The sequence below is a fragment of the Acomys russatus genome, chromosome 1, assembly GCF_903995435.1.
Source record: "Acomys russatus chromosome 1, mAcoRus1.1, whole genome shotgun sequence".
Classification (NCBI taxonomy): Eukaryota; Metazoa; Chordata; class Mammalia; order Rodentia; family Muridae; genus Acomys; species Acomys russatus.
In genome coordinates this window covers 49,141,854-49,167,740 of record NC_067137.1, presented here as the reverse complement: position 1 = coordinate 49,167,740, position 25,887 = coordinate 49,141,854, and the positions used below count along the sequence as shown (strand labels likewise).

The following is a 25,887-nucleotide window of genomic DNA, read 5'->3' as shown; positions in this document are numbered from 1 at the left end:
ACAACATAAGGAAGGAAAGCAGGTTCTATTTTGGTTTATGGTTTAGAGGGTCTGGTCCATGGTCAACTGGGCCCGTGTACTTGGGCAGAACAATTTTTGTGGGCAGTGTATGGCAGAGGTTACTCTTCTTGGTCCATAGGAAGTAAAGAGTAAGATAAGAAGGTAGCAGAGACCAGATGCCCTCAGTGAGCTACCCATCATGACCTATGACCTCTAGCTAGACCCTGCCTTCTAAAGTCTCCAGAACTTTACTTTCTGAGAACCAACCCTTCAAGACATGAGGCAGTGAGGACATTTCATATGCAAAGCATAGCAACTCTGAGATCATGGCAAACCATCTTTGCTAGAGATATAGGTAAACATTGGACTCTAGCATCACCATGCAGCTAAACATTTATTAAAATATAATTTTAGTGTCATAAATTATCATAGACATGTCATAAGTCTAAATAATGATGTTAACAAATCCATGAACTTGCACATTTGGTGTTTGTTAGTGAGCCAGATGTTTATGTCACACATTTGACCTTTTAGCGTTGAAGCATCTTTCCATCATTCCTTACAACTCTGACTGGATAAGTCTTAGTGCTCTCTTCATGTTGTCTATTACTGAAATGAGAGTAAACACATGTTGTTCTATTAGTAAACAAAAGTAGTGAATGTTAGAATCTAACTGATAGTAAATAAAGTTGGATTGTTTATACTTTTATGTTAGTTGGCTCATTAGCATGCTATATTAATAAACAAAATGAATATTTGCAAATTTATGGTTACATCAATGAGAGGTAGCTTATCAGGTTCACTTACAATAAGCAGTTTTATTAAGAGAGCATTAAGAGTTTTCCTTTTAATTAGCTGTTGAATTAATCCAGTATTGCTGGATTGCGACCAATACCATCTTCTTAATTACGGCTTATAGTGACTGTTATTAAAAATGGTTAAAGTCCTAAGTAAATTCATACTTCATTATTTATAGACATTTAAGGAGGGCAAAATTGCCATTATTGTCATCTGAGAACATGACATTGAGTCTTTGACACAAGGAGAAAGCAATCTCTCTCTTAATGTTTGCATCTTTTTAGTGTGTCAGGGTCATGTGTTACTACTATCCGGTGTAATTTATGAACACTCACACATGGGTAAATCCTGGGGTTCATATGTGTATAGTCTGTTGGAGTATCTTCCAGTTATGTCAGCCCTGACCGTCAAGGAAGGGTCTGCCAAAAAACAACATGAAACAAAATCACTCAAACACTACTTAACATGTTCCGAAAGTTATTTCACTCTCCTCTCAAACCACAGTTAGGCAAACTTACAAGCAAATCCAGTTTTCATCATGTGGATGGGTTAGGCTACAGTTTCCTCTTAGAGATCCATGGCTTTCTGTTAGTCTGTTTTGGGGTATTGTACTAACAGTGCATGGATATTTTGATTTAGTAGCATAAATGTATAAAATTTGTTAGTAATAATAAAAATAAAATGTATTAGTAGTAATAAAAAATTAAAAATTTGGCATAGATCTAACGAGAACATAATGTTATTGTTTGGGTTTGAAATGGCCCCTCTTTTAAAAAAAAACAGTGCTTAAGTTCAAATCTCAAAGCAAATAAAAGTAAGAATGCAGAGGTTCCTACTAACTTTGCACACCTGACATGAAGTTACACACATACCAACAAACATGATCCTCGGCACATACTGCCCATCCGGTGACAAGTTCTTGTCCGTGGTTTCATGCTGGCAGAAGATGAAATAAATGAAGTTATTGGACTATGTAGCATTCTTCTTGAAATCTACAATTTCAGGAAATTATACATTAAGGTCTTTTAAAATTCTGTAGTAATACTTGACCCTGCATGTTTGGAGGGGAAAAAAAAGTTCAAAATCTCCATGATGTTCTGATATTAAGGAAATAGTGCTGAGACCACGTACCATGAGATTCAACATGATGAAGTCATTCTGAGCCATTTCTTGTATTTCTTCATTTTTGGAAAATTCCTTTTTAAGTGCTGTGAGGGAGAACAAAATGTCAGTTTGCTTAAAGGGTCAAGATATCGTCGATGAAATATCAAAGTTCGTATGTTTTTTTTATATCATTTGTGTCACTGACATGGGTGTAAAGGATTTGTTGCTCTTTTACCACTTAGTCCATGGATGGAAATCAATGAAGTAAAATCTGAACACGGAGATGCCAAGGGACAAATTACATTAATGAAGACGGTAGTTTTATCATTTACACTGCTTAGGAACTCATTAGTTAGAAACATTTCTGTCAGCAAGTTTTCCCTCTCAGTTTTGACTTTTAAGAAGTGGGCATCATATTTAAGAAAGCGCATCATAGTTTCACACTCAGCAGATATAAACAATCATTATAATCTTTTGTCTGGACTGTGCCTCACTGCTTAGTCCGATTTACCTCTGACTCACAATCCTTCTGCTGTAGTTACCAGAGGATGCCCCTAGGTGGCTCTCTCTTGAGCTTTAAGCATCTAGGTAGGATTGGTACTCTGGGAGTTACGTTTTTAAAATGTGGTTTGTGTGGGTGCCTTCTTAACTATTCTTACCAGCTTACTCCGCCTTAGGTTTGGATGTACAGTAAGGTCCCAGGAGCTAAACTTACCTTGACAGTATTGACAGTCCTCCAGGTGGTGAATCACCATCAATGGCTTGTTACTAAACAGAGGAAGCATAACGTTAATTAATTAATTTACTTTAATAAATAAAGTTAATATAATTAAGTAATTAGTGATGAACTAAATTACAAAATGGAATTAGACTTGAAGTTGGTGTGATTGACTAGACTTAAATAAGAATCTCAGACTCCTACGTCATGGCAATGTAGCCTATAGTAGGTGGTGTCATCCAGTACGTGGCCACAGAACTAACCATGTACAATATTAAAAGTGTTAGCTCACAGGCTGCACAGCTTACTGAAGTGAGAATTGTTGGTGGGGGTTACAGAAACTGTAGCTTAAAGTGGCAGGTGGCACTTAGGCACACTATTGTATGTGCTGATAATTAGAAAACAATGCTATCTCCAGGAGTCAAGGGCCGCTATAAACAACACTTATTTCTAAAGAAAACATGCTATATGATTTCAGGAAAGTCAACTTAAAACATTCTCAATTTGTCCTTTAAGATTTTACAACATACTCATATTTGATCATTTTCATATCCTCTCATTCATGTGTCAACCTACATTTACAAATAATTCAAGAGAGTCCTCTATTAATATATTTTTCTGAACAAAGGTATTATAGTAACTAATTTACATCCTAACTCTAAGCAAAATGAGAATAGTAATTATAGAAAGGACTACATGATTATGATAGGGATGTTTTCACGGTTTAGATTCCATCTTTCCCCCAAAGGCTCTTGTGGTGCGAGCCTGGTCCCCAGTGGGTAGTGAGGTGGTGGAAACGTGAAGGTGGTTAGATAAATGGCTCTGTCCTCAAGATGTTACTGTGTCTCCTGGGAAAGGGTCTGAGTTCCTGGGCTGGATTAGGTCCCACATGGGTGCATTACTGGGAGGCTGGGATCTTTTAATCCCCTTTGTACACAATCATATCCTGTGATGCCATCTGCCATGAAGCCTCATCAGAGCCAAGTAAATATTGATGTCCATGCTATTAAACTTCTGGAAGCTAAGTAAACCTCTTTCTTTACAAATTATTCAGCTTTATATATTTGATTATAACAACATAAAACTAAGACATATATATATATAGTGATATTTTTCAAATATGGTTTTACTACTAAGATGATGATATGCATCAGAAGAGAGATTTGGGGGCATAGTTATTCATCAAAAATTTTATGTATTAATTAATTAGGTTATTTGACAATCCTGGTAATCAATCTTTCGACATGCTAGGCAAGCACTCTACTAGTTGGCTACATTCCCAGGCCAGCATAAATCTTTTCAAAACCAATTACAAAATATAATTATATAAATTCAGTGGTTGCATAAGTCTGTGCTGTATTCAGCATTTTCTTAGTCCCAGTAAATGTTAAACACAAACTTTGAGTGAATAATTTCATTCACTTATCAAACTTAGATTAGAAGTACATTTTGAGGAGAGGTCGCGGTGGTGCACACTTTTAATACCAGCACTTGGGAGGCAGAGGCAGAGGCAGGCAGATCTCTGATTTTGAGGCCAGCCTGGGTCTACAGAGTAAGCTCCAGGACAGTCCAGGTTACACAAAGAAACCCTGTCTCGAAAACAAAGCAAAACAACAACAACAACAATAACAACAACAACAACAACAACAGTGCATTTTGGATAAGACTCGTCCAAATTACCTTCAGGATGTATAGGCTAGTTAGAAAGCATCCATTCACCTGCGTCAGACATTGGTAAAGCTGCAGACTTGAGCTGTGATGAGTGAAATGCCATACCCAGTTCTTATGAGCAGCACGCTAAACTTAAAGCTATTCAATGAGGCTTTCACAGACAGGTCAAACTAGGTTGAGCCCTCCTGAGCCTAAGGTGCTTAATGATGCTCCCACAGGCAGGTCTATACTCAGCCTGTAAGCATCAGCTTTCCGTTACACAGCTCTTCTAACTGAGCTCAGTCGGGTAGGCATCCCTAGACACCCATCTGGGGCACTGGCCACCCTGCTTTTCTGACTGGCCACTGCTTCTTCCTAGCATCTGCAAGACATCTTGAAAGGGGTCAGCTGTGCTTATGGGAAAAAAAGTCTTGCAGAATTAACTTCAGCATCAGATCATGGCAATTAGAACCCAAGGAAAACGCCATCAGTTGTATGGACGACTCACTGTTAACAGTTCGCAAATGAGCTGTTAGTCCATTTAGAGAAAAGCACTGAGACTCGACAGTGGGAATTGAAGTGGCCACAGTCTAAATCAAGATTTCAGCTTCTGTTGTGTCTTTTCAGCTGAAAAGAGTAGATACCTAAGGGTTTGTGGCCACATTTTCATTTCCAGGACTTCACTTTGGCATTATCACATAGAAGTAGCTACACATGGTTGTGTTAAAAAAAAAAAAAAAAAAAAAAAAAAAAAAAAAAAAAAAAAAAAAACCCAAAACAAAACAAAAACGCCCACAAAAACAAAACAAAAAAAAAACCCTTGCATTTGTGAACACTAAAATGTGAGTTTAGTGCCATTTTCACATTACAAAATACTATATATTTATTTTTCCCAAAATTTTAAAGTAGAATATCAGTTTTGAGTTCATATACTGTATGAATGTGTGATTCCCTGATCTAAAACTGTATGTGCAATTGTGAGAGGCATTGAGGGAGGGAGGATCTGAGCTTTTGAGGCTCTAAAACATAGAGGCTGCCCATGGCTTCACAGATTGTCGTCATTGGTAGATAGCCCTTTCAATTTGTACATGTTTTTCTTTTAAAATTTGATTTTAAATTTAGTTGACTGAAAACTTGGAAAGATTGAAGTTCTTCCTTCCAGATCCGTCTTTCCATAAATAAGCTGTATTATCATTCCTGTTTTCTTCCACACATTCTTGGGGCCCGTTTCCCAAATGTAGATGTGTGTTGTCTGATAGACATGTTCTCTACCTGTGTGCATGCGTGTGTGTACTTCTAAAAGCACAGGACAGGTGTTGAGCAGGCATCTGAACAGGAGCTGCTTGGGAGAACTTGGCCAGGAGGATGGAGAACTCAAAGGCAAGCCAAGGAAGGCATTTTAGGGAGACCCACTCTCTAAAAATAAAAGAGAACTCACAAACACTGCCAAGTATTCGTTTTCCTTTTGCCAATATAATTTATATCTTAGATGTTATTACATAGATTTTTTTCTAAATATATCATCCCACTAAATATATTTGAACTTCTCTAATTAGTCTTCTTAAAAATGGATATTTAAATCCTCCTCAGTTTCCCATTGGGAGATTAGGACATTTAAATAAACACTTATTCTGTAAACATGCACTGGTTATTTGTGTAAGAATTCACACCCGTGTGTACATGTTTGTGAAGCTCCTCTGTTAAAATGGACATCAGTTTTAAATTATTTTACCTAATATATGAAAAGAAAAACGATCACTGCTACATTACTTTCATATTCTCCAGTTGTGTGTTATTTGTTCTGTGAACTATCATGTCCTTCACTCACTGTATTGACAAGGTTTTCTTTTCTTTTAAAGAAGACTCAGTGTTAGAGAAATTCATTCTTGTGATATATAGTCCTTCCTTTCCCCTCCTCTTTTCTTCTCTTCTTCCATTGCATATGGTTTTTGGCTATACAGAAAAGTCATATAATCATAAATATTAGTTTCTTGTGTTTTGTTACTTTTTCATCATTGAGCCCACAATACTTGAAATCTTTTATTAGATCCAACAGCCCTTGGAGTTTTCTGTGTATACAATCATTTCCTGTGCACCTGGTTTAATTTTTTTCCTTTCTCATTTGGATGCCTTTTACATTTTTAGTTAGGTTGGTCAGGCCGTCTGGAGATGTCATGTGGGAGAGAAGCAGTGCGAGTGGGCACTGTTGTCTTTTTTCCCTTAGAGGAAGATTTCCAACTGTTCTCCACTGGGCATATGACCTAAAGTCATGTGTTTCTTATCATGGGGAGGGATAGCCCCAGCCAGTTTGCTGTGAGTGGATGCTAAGTTCTGTCAGATGCTTATCAGTATCTACTAAGAGATCATATGATTCTTCATTCTGTTAATATAGGATATTTGCACATGCTTTCTTGCATATATTAATTGATCCTACATTCTAGGGTTAAATCCTACTCAACCATAGCCAAGGATGTTTTAAATGTACTGTTAGATTCTATTTGCTAGGATGTTAAGGATTTTTCTATTAGTGTTCATCAAAGGTGTCTTAGTCTGTGTTCTGTTGCTGTGAGGAGACACTATAACCACAGCAACTCTCTTTAACAGAAAGCATTTAGTTGAGGCTTGCATACAGGTTCAGAGCTTTAGTCCATTATCACTCATGGTGGCATGCAGGCAGACACGGTGCTGGAGAGGTAGCTGAGAGCTTTACATCTGGACCCACAGATAGCAGGCAGAGAGAGAGAGACACTTGGCCTGGCTGGAGCATTTAAAAACCTCAAAGCCCAAGTGAGATAACTTCTCTAACAAGACCACACCTTCTCCAACAAGATCACATGTCCTTATTCCTCCAAATAGTGCCACTACCTATGAGCCTATGGTGGGCATTTTCACTCAAACCACTGCAAAGGTATGATCTACAGTTTTCTTTTCTTGTAGTGTTCATCTGATTTTGTTACCAGGGTAATGATAGCCTTATTAAGAGAATTTAAATGTGGTATTTCCTTTCCATTTTTAGGTGAGTTTCAGGAGGATTAGTATTAGTTCTTTAATAGTTTAGTAGGTGGCAGGCAGTGTTGGCACACAGCTGTAAAACCAGCACATGGGGAGCTGAGGCAGGAGCATAATTTGAGGCCAGTTGGCATGTAGAAGAACTGTTTCAAAAACAAACACAAAGTTTAGAAGTTTGGTAAAGTTAAACCATTAGATACTGGTTACTAGATCCTAGAAGTTAATCCATTAGATCCTGGTATTTACTTTAATGGAAGACATTTTTTTCTCTCTCTCCAAGAAAGGAACTCTCTGTGTAGCCTTGGCTGTCCTGGAACTTGCAGTGTAGACCAGATCATCTTCGAACTCACAGAGTTCTCTCTGCCTCTCAAGTGCTAGGATGAAGGGTGTGCCCTGCTGCCACCCAGTGATGGAAAACTTTTTCTTTTCTTTTTTTCTTCTTAAGAGATTATGAATTGGTCTTTAATTTTTAATTTACTATAGTTTATTCAGATTATATCCCAGTTAATATCCTCACTTAATATCTTCCTCTCCCCTAGACCTCAGACAGAGGGGACCTCCTCTCCTACCATATGACCACAGACTATCAGGTCTCATCCAGACAGCCTGCTTCCCCTTCCTCTGTGTGCCCATAGGATTTCCCCATCTAGGGGAAGTGATCAAATTGGTGACACCAGAGTTCATGTCAGAGGCAGTCTGCACTCCCCCAGAACCTTGGAGAATGAGCTGTCCAATCGCTATGTCTGAACAGGAGGTCTCTGTTCACTGTATGCATTGTCCTTGGTTGCTGCAACAGTTTGTGTAGGCACCACTAGGTCCAGATTTGCCAGCCTTGATGGACTTCTTGTGGGGCTCCTGAACCCTCTGGGTCCTTCTACACTACTCTCACATGGAGTCCAGCAGCAAGACCCAGCATCTGTCCTGATCCTCAGAATCTGGAAATAACCTAGATGTCCCTCAAGCAAAGAATGGATAAAGAATCTGTGGTACACTTACACAATGAAATACTACGCGGGTATTAAAAACAAGGAAATCTTGAAATTTGCAGGCAAATGGATAGAACTAGAACCAATCATCCTGAGTGAGGTAATACAGGCTCAGAAAGACATGCATGGTATATATTTACTTATAAGTGGATATTAGCCCAACATAGATGTCCTCTGAGAGACTCCACCCAGCACGGGAACAGGACAGAAGCTGGGACTCACACCCAAACTTTTAAAATTCTGAATACAATTTCTTCAATAGTCTGCGCAAATTTTCCATTCATGATATAATCTTAATGGTTTTATGTGTATAGGAATTTATGTTTCTGCTAGTATATTTATTTTATTGACTTAAAAGTTGTTCAAAATAGTCTCTGATGACTATTTTTGTGATCCATTTTGGTTTTTTTCCCCTTAGTTGGTTTTTACTTTTATTTATGTGTGTGTGTGTGTGTGTGTGTGTGTGTGTGTGTGTGTGTGTGTGTGTGTGTTTGTGTGTGTGTAGTGCATGCACATGAGTGTGGTGTGTGGTATGTGTATGTAATGCACACACATGAATATGTAGTTGTAAACAGTTGGATTCAGAGCAGGATGTCATTGTCAACCTCCAAAGAGGGTTTTGGATTCCATAGAGCTGCAGTTACAGGCACATGGGTGCTGGAAATTGAACTTTGGTTCTCTGGAAGAACAGTAAGAGCTCTTACCAGCCCAGCCATCTCTCCATCCCCTGTAGTACCATTTGTAATCTCTCCTTTTCACTTTTGATTTTATTAGATTCCTCTTTTTCTTTATTGGTACATTTACTGCTATGTTGGTTTTATCTCTTCCAAAAGAGAAAAAGAGCACCTTTTCTTTGTATGGTCCTATCTACTGTTTTCTCCTGTTTGCTCTGGTTTTTATTATTTCCTTCCTAATACTAATTTTGAACTTAGTTTCTTTCTTTTTGGGAGAATGGAATGGGTCTTTAAGGCACATTATTACATATTTGGAACTTTCTTCTTTCAAATAAAAAATAAGATAAAGATCCTTATTTGAAAACTATGTCAATAAAGATATTTATTCAGAAGAATTTCCTCTTTGATTGTTTATAATACATTGCATAAATTTTAGTATGTTGACTTTCCACTTTGATTTGCCTCAAAACAATAAAAAATTTCCTCTTAATATCCTCTTTGACCAATTTGACACTTCAATTTGTGTGTGTGTTGTGTGTGACATGTGAAAGTGGTGCATGCACATGAGTGCTGTGTGTGGTATGTGAATGCGGTGCATGCACATGAGTGCTGTGTGGTATATGTATGCGGTGCATGCACACGAGTGCTGTGTGTCGTATGTGTATGCGGTGCATGCACATGAGTGCTGTGTGTGGTATGTGTATGCGGTGCATGCACATGAGTGCTGTGTGTGGTATGTGTATGCGGTGCATGCACATGAGTGCTGTGTGTGGTATGTGTATGCGGTGCATGCACATGAGTGCTGTGTGGTATGTGTATGCGGTGCATGCACATGAGTGCTGTGTGGTATGTGTATGCGGTGCATGCACATGAGTGCTGTGTGGTATGTGTATGCGGTGCATGCACATGAGTGCTGTGTGGTATGTGTATGCGGTGCATGCACATGAGTGCTGTGTGTGGTATGTGTATGCGGTGCATGCACATGAGTGCTGTGTGTCGTATGTGTATGCGGTGCATGCACATGAGTGCTGTGTGTGGTATGTGAAAGTGGTGCATGCACATGAGTGCTGTGTGTCGTATGTGTATGCGGTGCATGCACATGAGTGCTGTGTGTGGTATGTGTATGCGGTGCATGCACATGAGTGCTGTGTGTCGTATGTGTATGCGGTGCATGCACATGAGTGCTGTGTGTGGTATGTGAAAGTGGTGCATGCACATGAGTGCTGTGTGTGGTATGTGTATGTGGTGCATGCACATGAGTGCTGTGTGTGGTATGTGTATGCGGTGCATGCACATGAGTGCTGTGTGTGGTATGTGTATGCGGTGCATGCACATGAGTGCTGTGTGGTATGTGTATGCGGTGCATGCACATGAGTGCTGTGTGTGGTATGTGTATGCGGTGCATGCACATGAGTGCTGTGTGTCGTATGTGTATGCGGTGCATGCACATGAGTGCTGTGTGTGGTATGTGTATGCGGTGCATGCACATGAGTGCTGTGTGGTATGTGTATGCGGTGCATGCACATGAGTGCTGTGTGTGGTATGTGTATGCGGTGCATGCACATGAGTGCTGTGTGTGGTATGTGTATGCGGTGCATGCACATGAGTGCTGTGTGTGGTATGTGTATGCGGTGCATGCACATGAGTGCTGTGTGTTGTATGTGAAAGTGGTGCATGCACATGAGTGTTTGTGTGGTATCTGTAGGTAGCACATGCACATGAGAGTGTGGTTGTAAACACCTGAGACCACAGCAGGAGGTCACTGACAGCTACATCAGTGCTCTACCTTACTTTCTTAGACAGGCTTTCACTGAAGTAGATGTGAACCATTTCATCTAGGCTGCCCAGTGAGCTCCTGGGACCCATCTGTCTCCACAAGCCTCCAGAATTCCAGGCAAGCCTTAAACTTACTACAGAGCTGGCATGACCTTGAACTTCGGATCCTTTACACCTACTTCCAGAGTCCATTTTAGGTGACAGTGGGGATGGAACTTGGGGCTTTTGCCTGCTCTGCTAAAAATCTGTAGGCTGACCTACATCACCTGCCCTAAATATTGGCTTATTAAACAGATTAACTCGTAGTCTTAAATCATTATTTATTCAGTTCTGAGAGCATTTAGCTAAATTTTTAAGTGGGAGAATTGAAAATAAATGTTCTTTAGATATTCAAATTTTTCTCCAGGAGATTTAGTAGATCTTTAAAAATAAAAATTGTGTTACATTTGGTGAGCCTGGGCTAGTGCCAGGCACACAGCAGAAGACAATCAACTACTACTTGGCTGATTATTAATATGAGTGTGAAATAAAGCTCCCTGAGGTGTCTGGCTGGCCAGACCTGTGGGAAGACAGTTGCCTTAAACTGCTTTCCATTAAGCTTGCATAGTGCCTAGTGAGTGGCCCCACCTTGCTCATACAGCTTACACTTAAAGCTTTCCTCTGCCATAAAGAAATTCATAGAGGGATCTAGAGCTTTTACAAATGAAGAATATCACTTGTTAAGGTTTGAATGTGAGATGTTTCCTATAGGCTTGTTTGTTTGAACAATTGGTCTCCAGCTGCAGGTGTCGTTTTTTGAAGTTGTGGAAACTTTAGAAAATGGAGAGATTTATTTATTTATTATTATGTATACAGTGCTCTGCCTGCATGCCAGAAGAGGGCACCAGATTTCATTACAGATGATTGTAAGCCACCATGTGGTTGCTGGAAATTGAACTCAGGACCTTTGGAAGAGTAGTCAGTGCTCTTAACCTCTGTGTCCCATGAAAGTCTTCGCTTACCAGGAAAGTGGGATAGATGGGAGGACATCCTATTGGGACTCTAGGTGAGAGAAGTATAAGAGAATGGGGAAATAGAAAGATCCACAGAGTCCTAGAAACCTACAAGAAGAATATTTTGATGGGTGAATCTGGGCCCAGGGGTCCTGCTCAAACTATGGCACCAGCCACGGACAATACATGCAGTAAACATTGAATCCCTACCTGTCCCTAGCCAATCCTTGTCCATTGGCTAATGGACAGGACATTCTCCACAGTTTGAGTGGAGAGTGGGGACTGACTTCGACATGATCTCTGGTGCCCCATATTTGACCACATCCCCTGGATGGGAGACCTGGTGGTCCTCAGAGGAAGGATAGCAGACTACCAAGAAGAGACTTGATACCCTATGAACGTATACAGGGGAAGGAGGTCCCCCTCAGTCACAGTCACAGGGGGAGAGGAATAGGGTGAAAGTGGGAGGGAGGGAGGAATGGGAGGATACAAGGGATGGGATAACAACTGAGATGTAATATAAATTAATTAATAAAAATTAATTTAAAAAATAAAGTAAAAAAAAAAAGTGGAGAGAGTGAGGGCTTGTGTGACATCCTCAAAGGTTACATCTGGTCCTGGTTCTGGCCCCACCCTCTGTTTGCTGACTGCTAGTGTGATGGACCTGCTACCTCTGCAGCCATGTCTTCCTCACAATGATGGATTCTATGTGCAAGTCCTGACTCAGGATAAATCCTTCCCCCTTTACAAATCTTCTGGCTAGGTGTCTGGTTACAGTATGGGAAGCACAGCTAAAACAGTACTAAAACAGCAAGCGTGACTTCACACAGCATCCAGTAACAGGACGAGAACAACAGCATTCTTTCATAAGCTAATAAGACTGGTTCTGGCTCGTCCATGAGGCATGACAGATGGCATGGGAACAGTAACTAAGAAGGATTTTACCTTTTGTGAGCATGAAAGAGACCTTCTTCATAAGTTTGTACCCAGGTGATGTCATCTCCCCACCCTGAGGAAGAGATAAATAGAAGCATTATCCCAGGGCCATAGGGTTCTGTCTGATGAGCAGATGGCAACCTCCAGACCTATAATAGCTCCAAAGCTGTTGACTGAAAGACAGTGTAAAAAATAGTAGACTATATCTGGATACAGAGAAGTGGTGCCCTTTGGAGGATTTGGGAGTGTGCATCAAAGCTCAAGACCCAACCTTGAACCTGATCGATACTGATCAGCGCTGGATGGTGGTGCCTGAGAAGACATCTCTAGTCATGCAGAAGCTCCAGCTTTCAGAATGGACATGAAACAATAGTTATCATCACATAGTTCTAAGAAAACTTCCACGAGTCTTTTGCACTGCACTAAAAAGTGCTCTTTGTATCTTGAGTGCCAGAGGACGCTGACTGCTTCTACGTAGTGCACATTAGAGAAAAGGAATTCCAAACTCTACTTTACTTTTTCATTTTATTTAAGGAAGAAAATACTATATTTGGAAACACACACACACACACACACATTCTGAAAACAACCAAAGAGTGCAATAGTGGGAAAGAGAGAGCTGTGATGAGAGAATCCGTTAGCTTTAGAAAGGAGATAGATGTAATTGTGAGTGAATCTGAGATAATTGGGCAAGTTACTTACACTTTTCAAGTTTGATTTTGCTTTGTTCAGATTGTTCTTCCCTCTTGAAGTAAGAAAGTGTTTAATTTTTAAAAGTTCTTTTTAAAATTAATTAAAAATTTTTACATATATATTTATATTATTACATCTATATTAAAAAAACTACATACAGCAAAAAGAACCACAGAACATTCAGGAATGACATTCATGTTACGTTCATAGTGTTTTGACTGATTGTATTTGGCAACCTTAAAGAAAACATTTTCCTATCTCAGTGAGTCAATTTGTTTTTTATTTTACAGGAGCCCCCAATCAATAGAATAAAATTTTAAAGAGACATTCAGGTTTTAAAAAGAGTGGCTTTTTTAAAAAAAGAGACTGGATTTTGAAGTGTTTGAATTTGTAAAGACTGTGGGATGTTTGTTTGTTTGTTTGGTTGGTTTTTTTGAGACAGGGTTTCTCTGTGTAGCCTTGGCAGTCTTGAACTTGTTTTGCAGGGCTTGAACTCACAGAGATCCATCTGCCTCTACCTCCTGAGTGCTGGGATTAGAGATGTGTGCTACCATGCTGGGCTAAAATGTAAAATATTTTATGTTGTGATGTTGATATTAATGTGTGATCTTGATTGAGAATGCACAAGAAAGGAAAGGCTATGGTTTAACAGTGATATGTTTGAGTGTCAAGTTGCCAAGGGGTCAATTATCCTGCCTAGTTTCAAGCCAACTTGACATATGCTAGAATCTTCGAAAAGAAGGGAACCTCAATTGAGAAAAATGCCTCCTTAAGATCCAGCTGTAAGACATTTTCTTATTTAAAGACAGATAGGGGAGGGTTCATCCGATGGTGGGTGGTGCCATCCGCTCTGGTGGTCCTGGGTTCTACAAGAAAGCAAGCTAAGCAAGCCATGAGAAGTGAGCCAGTAAATGGCACCCTACTGTGGCCTTTGTATCAGCTCCTGCCTCCAGAATCCTGCTCTGTTTGAGTTCCGGTGCCGACTTCCTTCAGTGATGAACAATACTGTGGAAACATAAGCTGAATAAACCCTTTTCCTCCCAAGTTTCTTTGGTCATGGTGCTTCATCATAGCAATAGTAACTAAGACAACCACTTTTTATACACTCATCAGCTGATGGAATTTTGACTTTGATGAATAATGCTGCTGTGAACATATAAGAACACTTTTGTGGATGGGTGTGTACTTTCATTTTCTTGGGGAGTATAGGAAGAAGTGAAATTTCTGAGTTAAATGGTAACTTCATTTCAACTCTTTTTTTAAAGACAGGCTCTCGGTATGTAGTTTTTGCTGTCCTGGAGTCAGGGTAACCTTGAACTCACAAGGTCTGGAGTTAAAGGTGATCACCACCACAACTGGCTTGCATTTTAATTTTCTGAGTGTTTCTGAGGGGTGTTAGTTTGTTCTACAAAATAATTGTGCCAATTACAGCAAGATAATAGCTATGTTTGTGCTAGATCTAACATCTTAACATTGGAAGACATCTTGTCGTTTTGGTGCCTCACCCTAGCCAGAGTCCTCTTCTCTGTAAAGATGCTGAAAGATGATCTGGCGTTGCTTTAGCACATTTAGCACTTACTCTAGAAATATGAGAGCAACTTCTTGATTACCTTTTTTTCTTTGCTTGTATTTTTAAAAGGTTTATGTATATTTTAAAATATTTTGTCTATGGGTGTTTTGCTGGCATGTATGTCTATTTTCACCACATTTATGCCTGGTACACGTGAAGGTCAGGATTAGATTCCCTGCAACTGAACTTATAGATGGTTTTGAATTGGCATCTGGGTGCCAAGGCTTGAACCTAAGTTCCCTGGAAGAGCAGCAAGTGCTCTTAACTGCTGAGCCATATTTTCAGCTCCCCTCATCTGTTGTAAACATCACCCAATTACTAGAACTTTAGCAATAATATCCTAATTCTCCTTTTCTACTCAGCCTAGCTCCACTAGTTCCTAGGAATAAAAAGAGAAAATAATATAAATTCCCAATTGCCCATAATTCTGTAGGGGGCATATCATGTCAGCTATTTTTATACAGTCTAGGCTATAATCATAATGGACCAAAATATGACAGAATCTAAATTCTTTCCCAGGTCTGGATTTATGGCTATACTTTTGTTTCTAGCTTTGGCTGTGCTTTTTGGTTTTCTATGATTTTATTAATTCACCAGTTATCCATTTATTGAATATCTGCTATATGCTAAGCACTTGTTCCAGGTCTAGGGCAGCTCCTTTGATTTTGAGACCAGGCTGGTTTTGAACTCACAAAGATTCTCCAACCTCTGCCTAGGATTAAAGGCACCATTATGCTGGGCTTTAGTTCTTTTGGGGAAAGATAGTTTTGATCACAGTATGTGTGTGTATTTTTAAAAACCACCTATTCCTTTTCTCACTAATCATTTGTTTTCTCTCAACTTGTCTCTGCCTTAACTCTTTATCACTGTTCTTTGCCTTAAGGTTCTGTAGTCTGCTCCTTCCACCTGCTCCTGCCTTCTACCCTCAGCCTCTCAGCTATTTCCAACATAGAAATAGATAGCAAAAGGATCAGCAAATACAAACCAGCTCTCAGCACAGTGACTCTCTGATTTAGCTGTCATCCTCTCTACTAAAACAGTGTCTTCATATCTGACGTGGTAGAACCAAGGTCTTCAAAGGAAGCCATATATACTCCAGTTTGTTTTCATAAGGTTTGCCAAGAGCAGGGCCAGAAAGATGGCTCAGCATGTAAAGGGACCTACAGCCAAAACTGGTGACCTGAGTAGTTGGACCCCTGCACCCCAAATGGTAAAAGGAGAGAATAGAGTTTAGCAAACTCAGCAAGTTGTCTTCTGACATCAACACATTGAGTAAATATATGGAGTAAGACTTCGCCACAGAGTTTTAGACCATCTGAACGGGCTCACAGAATACCAGTGTCTTACAGTGTAGCCACTGCAGTGCCGCTCAGCTCCACTGCAGTGCCGCTCAGCTCTACTGCAGTGCCGCTCAGCTCCACTGCAATGCCGCTCAGCTCTACTGCAATGCCGCTCAGCTCCACTGCAGTGCCGCTCAGCTCTACTGCAGTGCCGCTCAGCTCCACTGCAGTGCCGCTCAGCTCCACTGCAGTGCCGCTCAGCTCCACTGCAATGCCGCTCAGCTCTACTGCAATGCCGCTCAGCTCCACTGCAATGCCGCTCAGCTCTACTGCAGTGCCACTCAGCTCTACTGCAGTGCCGCTCAGCTCCACTGTGACACATTTTATCCAGGGAAGTATTTTTGCTCTTTATTTGTTTTTCAGTATAGATTGGCTTTCTAGACATATAGGTTATGATTGCTGAGCTAAAGCTGGATGAATTCACTTAGGTAAACAATTATGGACACACAGCTGATTCTAACCAGAACCACAGAATCTTCATACAAACAGCTCAGCAGAGGCCCAGAAATTTGAATAAGCTCTGAAGAATCTTAAAGTACCCTCAGGACAACATTTATGACATCGATGAATGATTTCTTTTCTAAGATTCTAATAGTCAGAGCGTACACATCAAGGCAGTTCTTTATGACATCTACAAAAGATACATTTTTATATTGAGACAGGTCTAGTACTGCACTCCAAGCTGGGGAGACAGAGGACAGCAGATCTCTAGGAGTCTGAGGTTAGCCTGGTGTACACAATGAGTTCCAAGCCAGCCAAGGCTACGTGGAGAGACCCTGTTTCAAAAATAAAACAAAACAATAACAACTCCCCAAACTCAAAGTGTTAGTATTTATTTGAAATTTGGTTATTTCCTATCTGAAATCAATGATCACCCTTTAGAGAAGTTTGTTTTAAAGTCATATACTGAAAAAGTCTAGTTTTTCCTCTGCTTGTAATCAAACTATAGATGGATACAGTAGATATTTTCAGAACAGCTGAAATGGCTGAGTATAGAAATGATAGTGAAATTACAGTACCTCTAGAGAGCGTCTGAGGAGGTCTCTTTTCTTTTTTGATAGCAATGGCAAGGTTGGAAGAAACTGTGATCAGGAAGAGGCAGAGAGCCAGAACGGACTGTAGCATCGTGTCTCCTAGAGAGTCACCCAGAGGCAGCTAGATGTAGAAAATCATTTTTCAGAATCAGGTCATTTTTCAACAGTCTGTTACTCAAAGATACTTGGACAAACCCCATGATGACAGGCTCTTTTTTTTTTTCACACGGATAATCTCTTGGTATCATTTTAAAAACATTGAACCATCTTAGTAGATATTAAGTTCTTGAAGGTTCTGGAAATCCTGACTCAGAGTGACATTTACAAACAGGCTGAGGATGCCCAGCTGCCCCTGAGGTCACTGTGGTGTGTGTAGTTCTACAGACACAGTCCTGCTTGTTAATCACTGTCAAGCTGCATTGTGCAGAGCCAAGTTGACTCTCGGCATCAAGATTCTTATTTTTTTTTTCTTTTTCCTTTCTGGGCCTAATAGCTGAAAACAATATCCTTAACTCTATAGCAAAGTGAGACTAGATATGAAAAAAAAAAAAAAAAAAAAAAAGAACATTCTTTCAGCTTCAAGCAGGAAGCAAAGTAGAACGTGGACAAGCCTTGTTCTCAGTCCTCTGTATTCCCTCCACTCCCCTGTGCTTTCCAACAGCCATGGAGCCGTTTACGCTCAGTTTACAAGTGTTCTGTTTGGAAACCAACAAGTATCGTCACATTGCTAAAACAAAACATGAATAGCAGAGTAGAAATAGATGTACAGATAGCCTTCATGTTTGTCTAAAATTTAACACATTTTTTTTTTCTGAAGATTTGTGTTATTTGGCAGTGGACACCACCATAATAATGAAATTTCCTAGCTCAAATGCAATGAATGGCTACTAACTGATTCTGCTTGACTGTGCCTATATTTAGTTCTATTAAGAATTGTGGGAAACGGGAAGATTAGTAAGACGCAATAATTTAGTCCCAGCGAAACAGGTGGTCACTGTGATAGTGAAGGTAAAATAGCATCTGAGATCTGGGACAAGAGGTCAGTGGAAGTAAATAAACCCTGGTTTCTCTAGATGCTTTAAAAAAAAACTTAAACATTTATTTATTTTTCTTTTTATGTGTCAGATCACCTGGAACTGGAGTTACAGACAGATGTGAGCTGCTAAATGGGTGCTAGGTCTTGAACCTGGGTCCTTTAGAAGAGTAGACAGTACTCTTAACCACTGGGCCATGTCTCCAGCCCCCTCTAGACGCTTTCTTATCCCTCTCGTTCCAGCATGTTTCCATTCTCAATGACACCTTTCTTGTCCCATCTCTGAATTGGTGATGCTTGCCACCCCACGTTAGTCATATTGGAATTCCATCCATAACTGCCAGTAGAACCATTTATTGGCTTCTTTGTGTCTAGGCCCTAAAAAATCCTGTTAAGCAGTAACTGTGTCTGATAACACTATCTGTTTCAGTTCTTATAGCTTATTAAGTCATAAAACATTTCAGAATGTTCCCTTAAAGAGGCCATCTTGTACCTGGAAGATGAAATGAAAGCTATGGCAGGCCTTAGCAGGGAGCACGGGCAGCCTGGTCTAACAAGCACAACTCAGGAAGTTCATTTTCCATCAGGCTGAAAGTTGCAGTAGAGATGTTGAAAAAAAAAAACCTAAAATAGAGTCCTATCAGCTTCTAGAAGGTCTACACAGATGAGCTAGCTACAGGTGGCAAATTAATTTTAAAAATCCAAAAGATTATCTATTCAGCTTCCTTAAAAATGTCCAAAAATGCTTCAGATTCTTTTTAGGATCTTAGAAGGGAGAGCTAAGAAAAGCTAATCTGAAGAAAGTATTTGGAAGGTTCTCAATGTTGGAAACAGAGCTGCGTGGGTGGGTGGAATCTACATCAAGAAAGAAGGAACGTGCCACTTCAGCATTTGTGCTCTTTTCGAGTCATGTTCAAAGTTGAGGAGGAACCTAATAATTCCCAATTGTCAAAGAATTATACTATGTACTATTATCAAGCACCCTTTCTATATTCAAAATAAAAAACCTTTGTTAGATGTTGAAAAAAAAAAAAAGAAAGAAAGAAAGAAAGGAGTGAGTGTATTCAAAGCAATGTAGCTTGTCTCTTGTTGTTTTGGGATCAGTGGTGCTTCCCGTGTGTCTTGCTGAGAGTCCCAGCTGCAGCGACAGGTATTGGGAGGAACTCAGATGATTCTTACATTACAGCAGCATCTGATGCTGTTCTTGGGACAACCAGTCCTTGTCTCTGTACTTTTGAAAAGTAATTTAATTAAAGTATTTACTTCAATATTGAAAAATTCCACATTTTAAAACAAAAGGTTGGGGGCAGTAGAAATGACTCACTGGTTAAGAGGATTAACTGCCCTTCCAGAGGACCTAGGTTCAATTTCCACCACCCACAAGGCAGCTCAGACCTGTCAGTTCCAGGGAACCCAACACCTTCACCCAGACATACATGCGAACAAAATACCAGTGCACATGACATAAAATCAAATAAATTAAAAAGTTAAAAATACTTAAATTAACACATAAAATTAATATATAAAAAGTTTAAAATTTTTAAAGAAATAATTTAAAGTTGTCTAGTGTATTCTATCATTAAAATGAATCGAGAGTGAAACTATGAAGCCAGCACAGAAAACCAAGTCAGCAGAAGCAACAGAATATAGTTTCATTTCATAGTCTCCACTTTTGACCACAAGTCTCACTTTTAAACAGCAAAATATCAATAAAAAACAGAGGTTGGGAAATTGTAGTCTGTATGTTTTGCCTGCTTACCTGAGCTGCTCACTGCTCTTGTTAGAAACGTATTCTGGATGCATGGGTGCACTCATGTATTCACAGCAAAGGGGTGTGGATTTATAGACACACACACCTGACCTACAACTGCACTTGCATGGCAACAAGAGCGCTGTCACCTGGGCAGTCACAAACACAGGCTTGTCCAAAGAACTTGACTTCTTTCCAGTTCTCATGCCGTGAAGCAAAAAAGCACTCCTCACTCTGAATTAAGATCACATGTCTTCATAAAATGACACCATAGGCTTACTTGTGTTTCTTTCTCCTCTACCTTTTACTTTCCAAGGTAATTGGACATTTGGCTGGATTTCAACATTGTGAGTAAAAAAAAAAAAAAAAAAAAAAAAAAGAAAAAGAAAAAGAAAAAAGAAAACAGAGGGGAAAGGCAGAAGTAGCGGGCAGTGAAGGTAGAAACTGTGTGTACTCCATTGTTCCCAGTGGGAGTTCAGCGAGCTTTGGGAATTAGATACGAAGCAAATAGGAATTCCTCATGATGGCTCGGATTACAGGAATATAATACAGAGCTAAAAAGATCAGGCTTTCTTTCTTTCCTTCTTTTTTCTTTGTGAAAGTGTTCACATGCGCAGGAGAAAGGGGTTAGGGAGGGACAGAGAGGTAGGGAGGAAGAGAGAGGCTTTGTTTTATTTGTTTGTTTGTTTATCATTTGGTTGTCCTCTGCGATCCTTTTTGCTTATTCTGGATATTTTACACACTGTGGCTTTATCTCATTTAATTTTAGAGAATGGTTGTATTTAACTGACTTGCAGTGAAGTTCCTGAAAGCTGAACAATGGGTCCACTGGTGTGGCAGCAAGTCAGCTCCCCAAAGACATCTGCCCCTCTAGCCTTTAGTTGATGGCATTGTCCTTTTTCTAACACTGACCAACTGGAGACAGTAAGTCGTGGAAGTTTTTTCTAGAATATTTGGCTTAGAAATTTCCAGCTCGGTTCTAGCTTGATGTGGACATCCTGTAACAGAGAGGTATCAAGAAAAGTTGGAAAAAGCAGAAGTAGGGTGGGGCAAGGGATGGAGGGAGAGAGTACTAGGAGAGACAACTTGAATTAGGGGGCATTTGGGAGCCAGTGTAGAAACCTAGTGCTGGGGAAATTCCCTGGAATTGGCAAGAGTGACTGTGGTGAAGACACCAAATTGACTGTCTTCTGTAACCAAGCAAGGCTTCTAGCGGTGGGAGATATCACCTAGTTATAAAACCTTTGACCTGCCTTTTGTCCTTCCTGTAGGATGTGCTGTGCTGAGGTAATGGTAGTACAGAACTTGTAGGAATGACTACCAATGACTGAAGTCCAATGTGAGGACCACACCAAGAAATGGAGCCCACCAATGACACTGCCTGTAGGTCCAGGATCCAGAGGCTGGATAGCCCAGAGACCTAGAATAGAACTGAACATCACTGAGAAAAAAGTCAATGAAATGATTCCTAATGATATTCTGCTATAATCATAGATCGGTGACTAGCCCAACTGTCACTAGAGAGGAGTCATCCAGCATTTGATGGGAACAGATGAAGAGACCCATGAGCAAACACTAGGCAGATCTTGGGGAAGACCTCAGAAGAGGGGGAAGAAGGATTGTAGGACCCAGAGGGGTTGAGGACATCATGAGAACGTGGACAGAGAATCAACTAAACAGGGCCTCATATAGACTAAGGCAACAGTCAGGAACTCTGTATTAGTCTGAGCTACATCCTCTGCATAAACATTATGGTTGTATAGCTTGGGATTTTTGTGGGACTCCTAACAGCAGGAGTTGGGGTGTCTTTGATTTCTTTTGCCTGCTCTTGGCACTCTTTTCCTCTTACTGGTTTGTCTCACCCATCCTTGATAAGAGGGTTTGTGTTTAGTCTCATTGAAACTTGTTAATCTATAGTCATTTGATACCCTGGGAGGCCTGCTCTTTTCTAAAGGGAAATGGAGGGGGAGTGGATCCAGGGGAAAGAGGAGGTGGGGGGAGCCTGGGAGGAGAGAGGGATGTATTGTATAAGAGGAGAGCCTATTTTCTATTTATTTATTTATTTATTTTTGATTTCCCTTGTTCTAAGGGGAGGGACCTGTTGGAGACCTCCAATTAGATTCTTTCTGCATAATGTCTGGCTGTGGGTCTCTGCATCCACTCCTATCTGCTGCCAAAGGAAACCTCTCTGATGATGACTGGACAGGGCACCCATCTCTGAGTGTAGCAGAATATCCTTAGAAATCATTTAATTAATTAAAAAAATTTTTTTTTTTTTTTTTAGGCCAGCCTGTTTGGTTCTATCCTAGGCCTCCGTCCTCTCTAGTCTCCAGTTTCTGGCCATCTCCAAATAGTGTCTAGCAGGGCTCTCTCTCATGGCATGGATGTCAAATTAAACCAGATGTTGGTTGGCCACTGTCACAAGTTCTGAGCCACCATTGCCCTAGCACGTATCGGAGGGAAGCCAAATTGTAGATCAAGAGATTTGTGGCTGTGTTGGTGTCCAGGTTTCATTTTTGGTAGCCTGCAAAATATCTTTCCACAGAGAAGTGAAGGCTCTTTCATTGTTCAGTTGTTTTAGCTATCCTGGAGTTTTTGTTTGTTCAATTGTTTTTCTGTATTAAGTTGAGAATTGCCTTTTAAAGGATTGACAGTAAAGAATTTTGTTGGGATATTAATGGGGACTGCATTGAATGTGTAGATTGGTTTTGGTAGAATAACCATTTTTAACTATGTTCGTCCTAATGATGGTGTGTGGGCATGAACTATCTTTTCTCATTTTCTGATATCTTCTTTGATTTCTTTTTTTCAAAGACTTGAAGTTTTTATCATACAACTTGCTTGGTTAGATTTACCCCAAGATATTTTATATTATTTGAGGCTATTGTAAAATATGTTGTTTCCCTGATTTCTTTCTTATTTATTTGTCATTTGTATATAGGAGGGCTACCGATTTTTTTTTTTTTTTTTTTTAAATCTTTTATCCAGCCACTTCTCTGAAAGTGTTTATCAGTTGTCAAGTTCCCTGGTGAAATTTTTGGGATCACTTTTTTATACTATTATATCATCTACAAATAATGATATTTTGATTTCTTTCTTTCCAACTTGTGTCCCCTTGATCTCTTTCACTTGTCTTATTGTTTTAGCTAGAACTTCAAGTACTAAATTGAGTAGATATGGACAGAGTGAAGAACTTTGTCTTATTTCGGATTTTACTGTAATTGCTTTGAGTTTCTCTCCATTTAATTTGATTTTGTTTTTTGTATTGCTGTAAATGACCTTTATTATGTTTAGGTATGGGCCTTGTATTCTTAATCTCTCCAGAACTTTTATCATGAAGGGATGTTGGATTTTGTCAAAGGCCTTCCATGCATTGAATGAGGTGATTGTGTATTTTTTCCTTTGAGTTTATCTAGTTTACATTGACTGATTTTTGTATACTGAACCATCCCTGCATCTCTAGGAAGAAGCCTACTTGATCATGGTGGATGATCACTTTAATGTGTTCTCGGATTCGGTTTGCAAGTTTTTATTAAGTGTTTTTGAACCCATGTAAAGGAAATTGATCTGTAATTGTCTTTCTATGTTGAGTCTTTATGTGGTTTTGGTGTCAGAGTAACTGTGGCTTTATAAAATGAATTTGGCAATGTTCCTTCTGTTTCTATTTTGTAGAATAATTTGTGGAGTATTGGTATCAGCTTTTCTTTGAAAATTTGGTAGAATTCTGAGCTAAAACCATCTGTCCTTGAGCTTTTTTAGTTGGGACACTTTTAATGATTGCTTTTATTTACATTAGAGGTTAACAGACTATTTAAATTGTTTATCTGATTATGATTTAACATTGGTAAGTGGTACCTATAGACAAAACTATCTATTTCTTTTAGATTTGCCAATTTGGCAGAGTACAGGTTTTGAAAGTATGCCATATGATGCTCTGGATTTCCTCAGTTTCTGTCATTATGTCCCTGTTTTCATTTATGTAGTTAATTTGGATATTCTTTCTCCATTTCTTCGTGTGTTACTGTCATTTCCTGTTGCCTGTAGAGCTCTCAGCTCCTTCTTTAGTACTGTGTCTTCCTGTATGCCAGCATGCTCCCCACCATGATGATAATGGACTAAAACTCTGAAATGTTAGCCAGCTCCAATGAAATGTTTTCCTTTATAAGAGTTGCTGTGGTGACAGCAATAGAAACTCTAACTAAGGCAGATGGATTAGGCCTTGGTTTTAGTGTTGGCTGGTGGTGCTGTTTTCGTACTGAGTTTTACCACCTGAATGGTATTTCCACCATGGAGTCAGTTGTGCTAAGGTCTGGAGCCTACTAAGGTCTGAGGCCCTGTTACATTCCCCACTGGTCTTAGAGAACGAGTCGAATCATGGACTCCTTCCTGTTTTAGCTTAAGATGCAGGACTTCACTGTTAAGCCAATCAGAATGAAAATTAAAAGGCCCAGCCAGTGCTGGTAGCAGAGTAGTTAGCCAGAGGGACCAAGAGAACAGAGACTGATATAATTATTTCCACAGCCATGGTCAGATCTTTTTCTAATTACAACCTGAAACAACAGGTTTCTTCCAAAGCCAGACATTGTTTCTTTTATCTCTGAGAAGTCTAAGCCTCTCCAATTTTGTAGACCATTTCTGCAAGGGAGTCTAATTATTGTTTTAATTCAGAAACCGAAACTTTCAATACCTCTAGGTCCTGATCTACCTATCTGCTTAGTTTGGAAAGCATCAGAAGAGGCAAGCTTAGTCAAGCCATTAGTACACGTTCACAAAGTCATCTTAGAGGCCCAGTAATATTGTTGCCATCCATATGAACTAACCCTTAAGGCAGAATAGCCGGCATCAGAATAAGGGGAAGGGCTGAGATTAAAGGTTTTGGATATTAGATAAGTTGAGCCCCTCTAACTCTCTAATGTTAATTCAGGCTTCCCCAAGTCACATTGAATTTTGTCAATCAATGGACTGACAGCCTGGTTAGGGCCAACGTAGTACAGGGGCTGGGTGTCTAAGCAATCCTCGCTGATTTCTGGCTGGAAATGATTAACTCCATCTCCAGCAATGCTTCCTGTATCCCCAGTTTTTTGTTTTTTGTTTTTTTTTTTTGTTGTTTGTTTTTTTGTTTTTTTTTTTCTGTTCTCCAAAGGCCAGAATCTTTTAAAGAATTTTCTTTAGGAAGCCTCAGTTTTAAGTCCCATTTTCTCCCCACTGGAAACTCCCTTGGTTTTAGAAACCAGGGGCCCAAGCCCAAGGCATATATATAGAATTATAATCTCTGTATTCTGATCTCAAAAGACAGATTCTCCTATCTTTCCTTTTCTTCATACAACCAGACACCTGAAGTAGGTATCAGCAAGTAAAGGTCAAGATGGAATGTAGGTTGCTGGTCTGTAGTCACCCAAGCCAATATCTTCTCTGTATCTGTCTTCCTCAGTTCTCAGGGCCATGAGGGTTGGACCATATCCCTGTATTCATACCCACTGCAAGTATTAGGAGGAGGTAGAGAGGCAGATGGTGGAAGAGTCCAGGAACCAATGAAAGCTTAATTTTTATGGTTCTGTAGTCTGGAGACAGGCCATTTGGCAGCAGCATCAGTGGCTTCTACTTTGTTTACCTGGGTAGGGTGAGTCCCCGGTGTAATGGCAGCTATCTTTACAGCCATAGGGCTGGAGAGAATCACAGCGTGGAGTCATTTCCAAGTTGGTTTCAGTGCCCCTTTGGCTACCTGCCTGATTCAGACGGTGCCACTGGACTGGAACAAGAGATAACTGATGATGACTGGGTCTCTCGAGTAGGTCAATGATTAGCCTTTATGGAGGACTGGAGT

At 39.9% G+C, this 25,887-nt stretch overlaps 1 protein-coding gene across 2 annotated transcripts; it reads right to left on the bottom strand.

Annotated features, from left to right (window-relative positions):
* Positions 1 to 137: 137 nt before the first annotated feature.
* Positions 138 to 17,397, bottom strand: Agr3 (anterior gradient 3, protein disulphide isomerase family member). 2 transcript variants are annotated; one of them, XM_051144982.1, is made up of 7 exons: positions 17,266 to 17,397; positions 12,653 to 12,716; positions 2,618 to 2,670; positions 1,930 to 2,006; positions 1,671 to 1,734; positions 1,134 to 1,217; positions 138 to 609 (listed from the first exon to the last, which is right to left on the bottom strand). In XM_051144982.1, exons 1-7 carry the CDS (start codon positions 17,369 to 17,371, stop codon positions 560 to 562), a joined length of 498 nt encoding a protein of 165 aa, XP_051000939.1. In that variant the 5' UTR covers positions 17,372 to 17,397; the 3' UTR covers positions 138 to 559. The 2 variants fall into 2 exon arrangements, with proteins under 2 accessions (XP_051000939.1, XP_051000947.1); XM_051144990.1 differs by lacking the exon at positions 1,134 to 1,217.
* Positions 17,398 to 25,887: the final 8,490 nt, after the last annotated feature.

Coding starts and splice junctions, on each gene's coding strand:
- Agr3 (XM_051144982.1), bottom strand. CDS start 17,371: ATGCTACAGTCCGTTCTGGCTCTCTGCCTCTTCCTGATCACAGTTTCT. Junction 12,717..17,265: donor TCCTCAGACGCTCTCTAGAG/GTACTGTAATTT, acceptor TCTCTTCCTCAG/GGTGGGGAGATGACATCACC. Junction 2,671..12,652: donor CTCTTTCATGCTCACAAAAG/GTAAAATCCTTC, acceptor TCCTCTGTTTAG/TAACAAGCCATTGATGGTGA.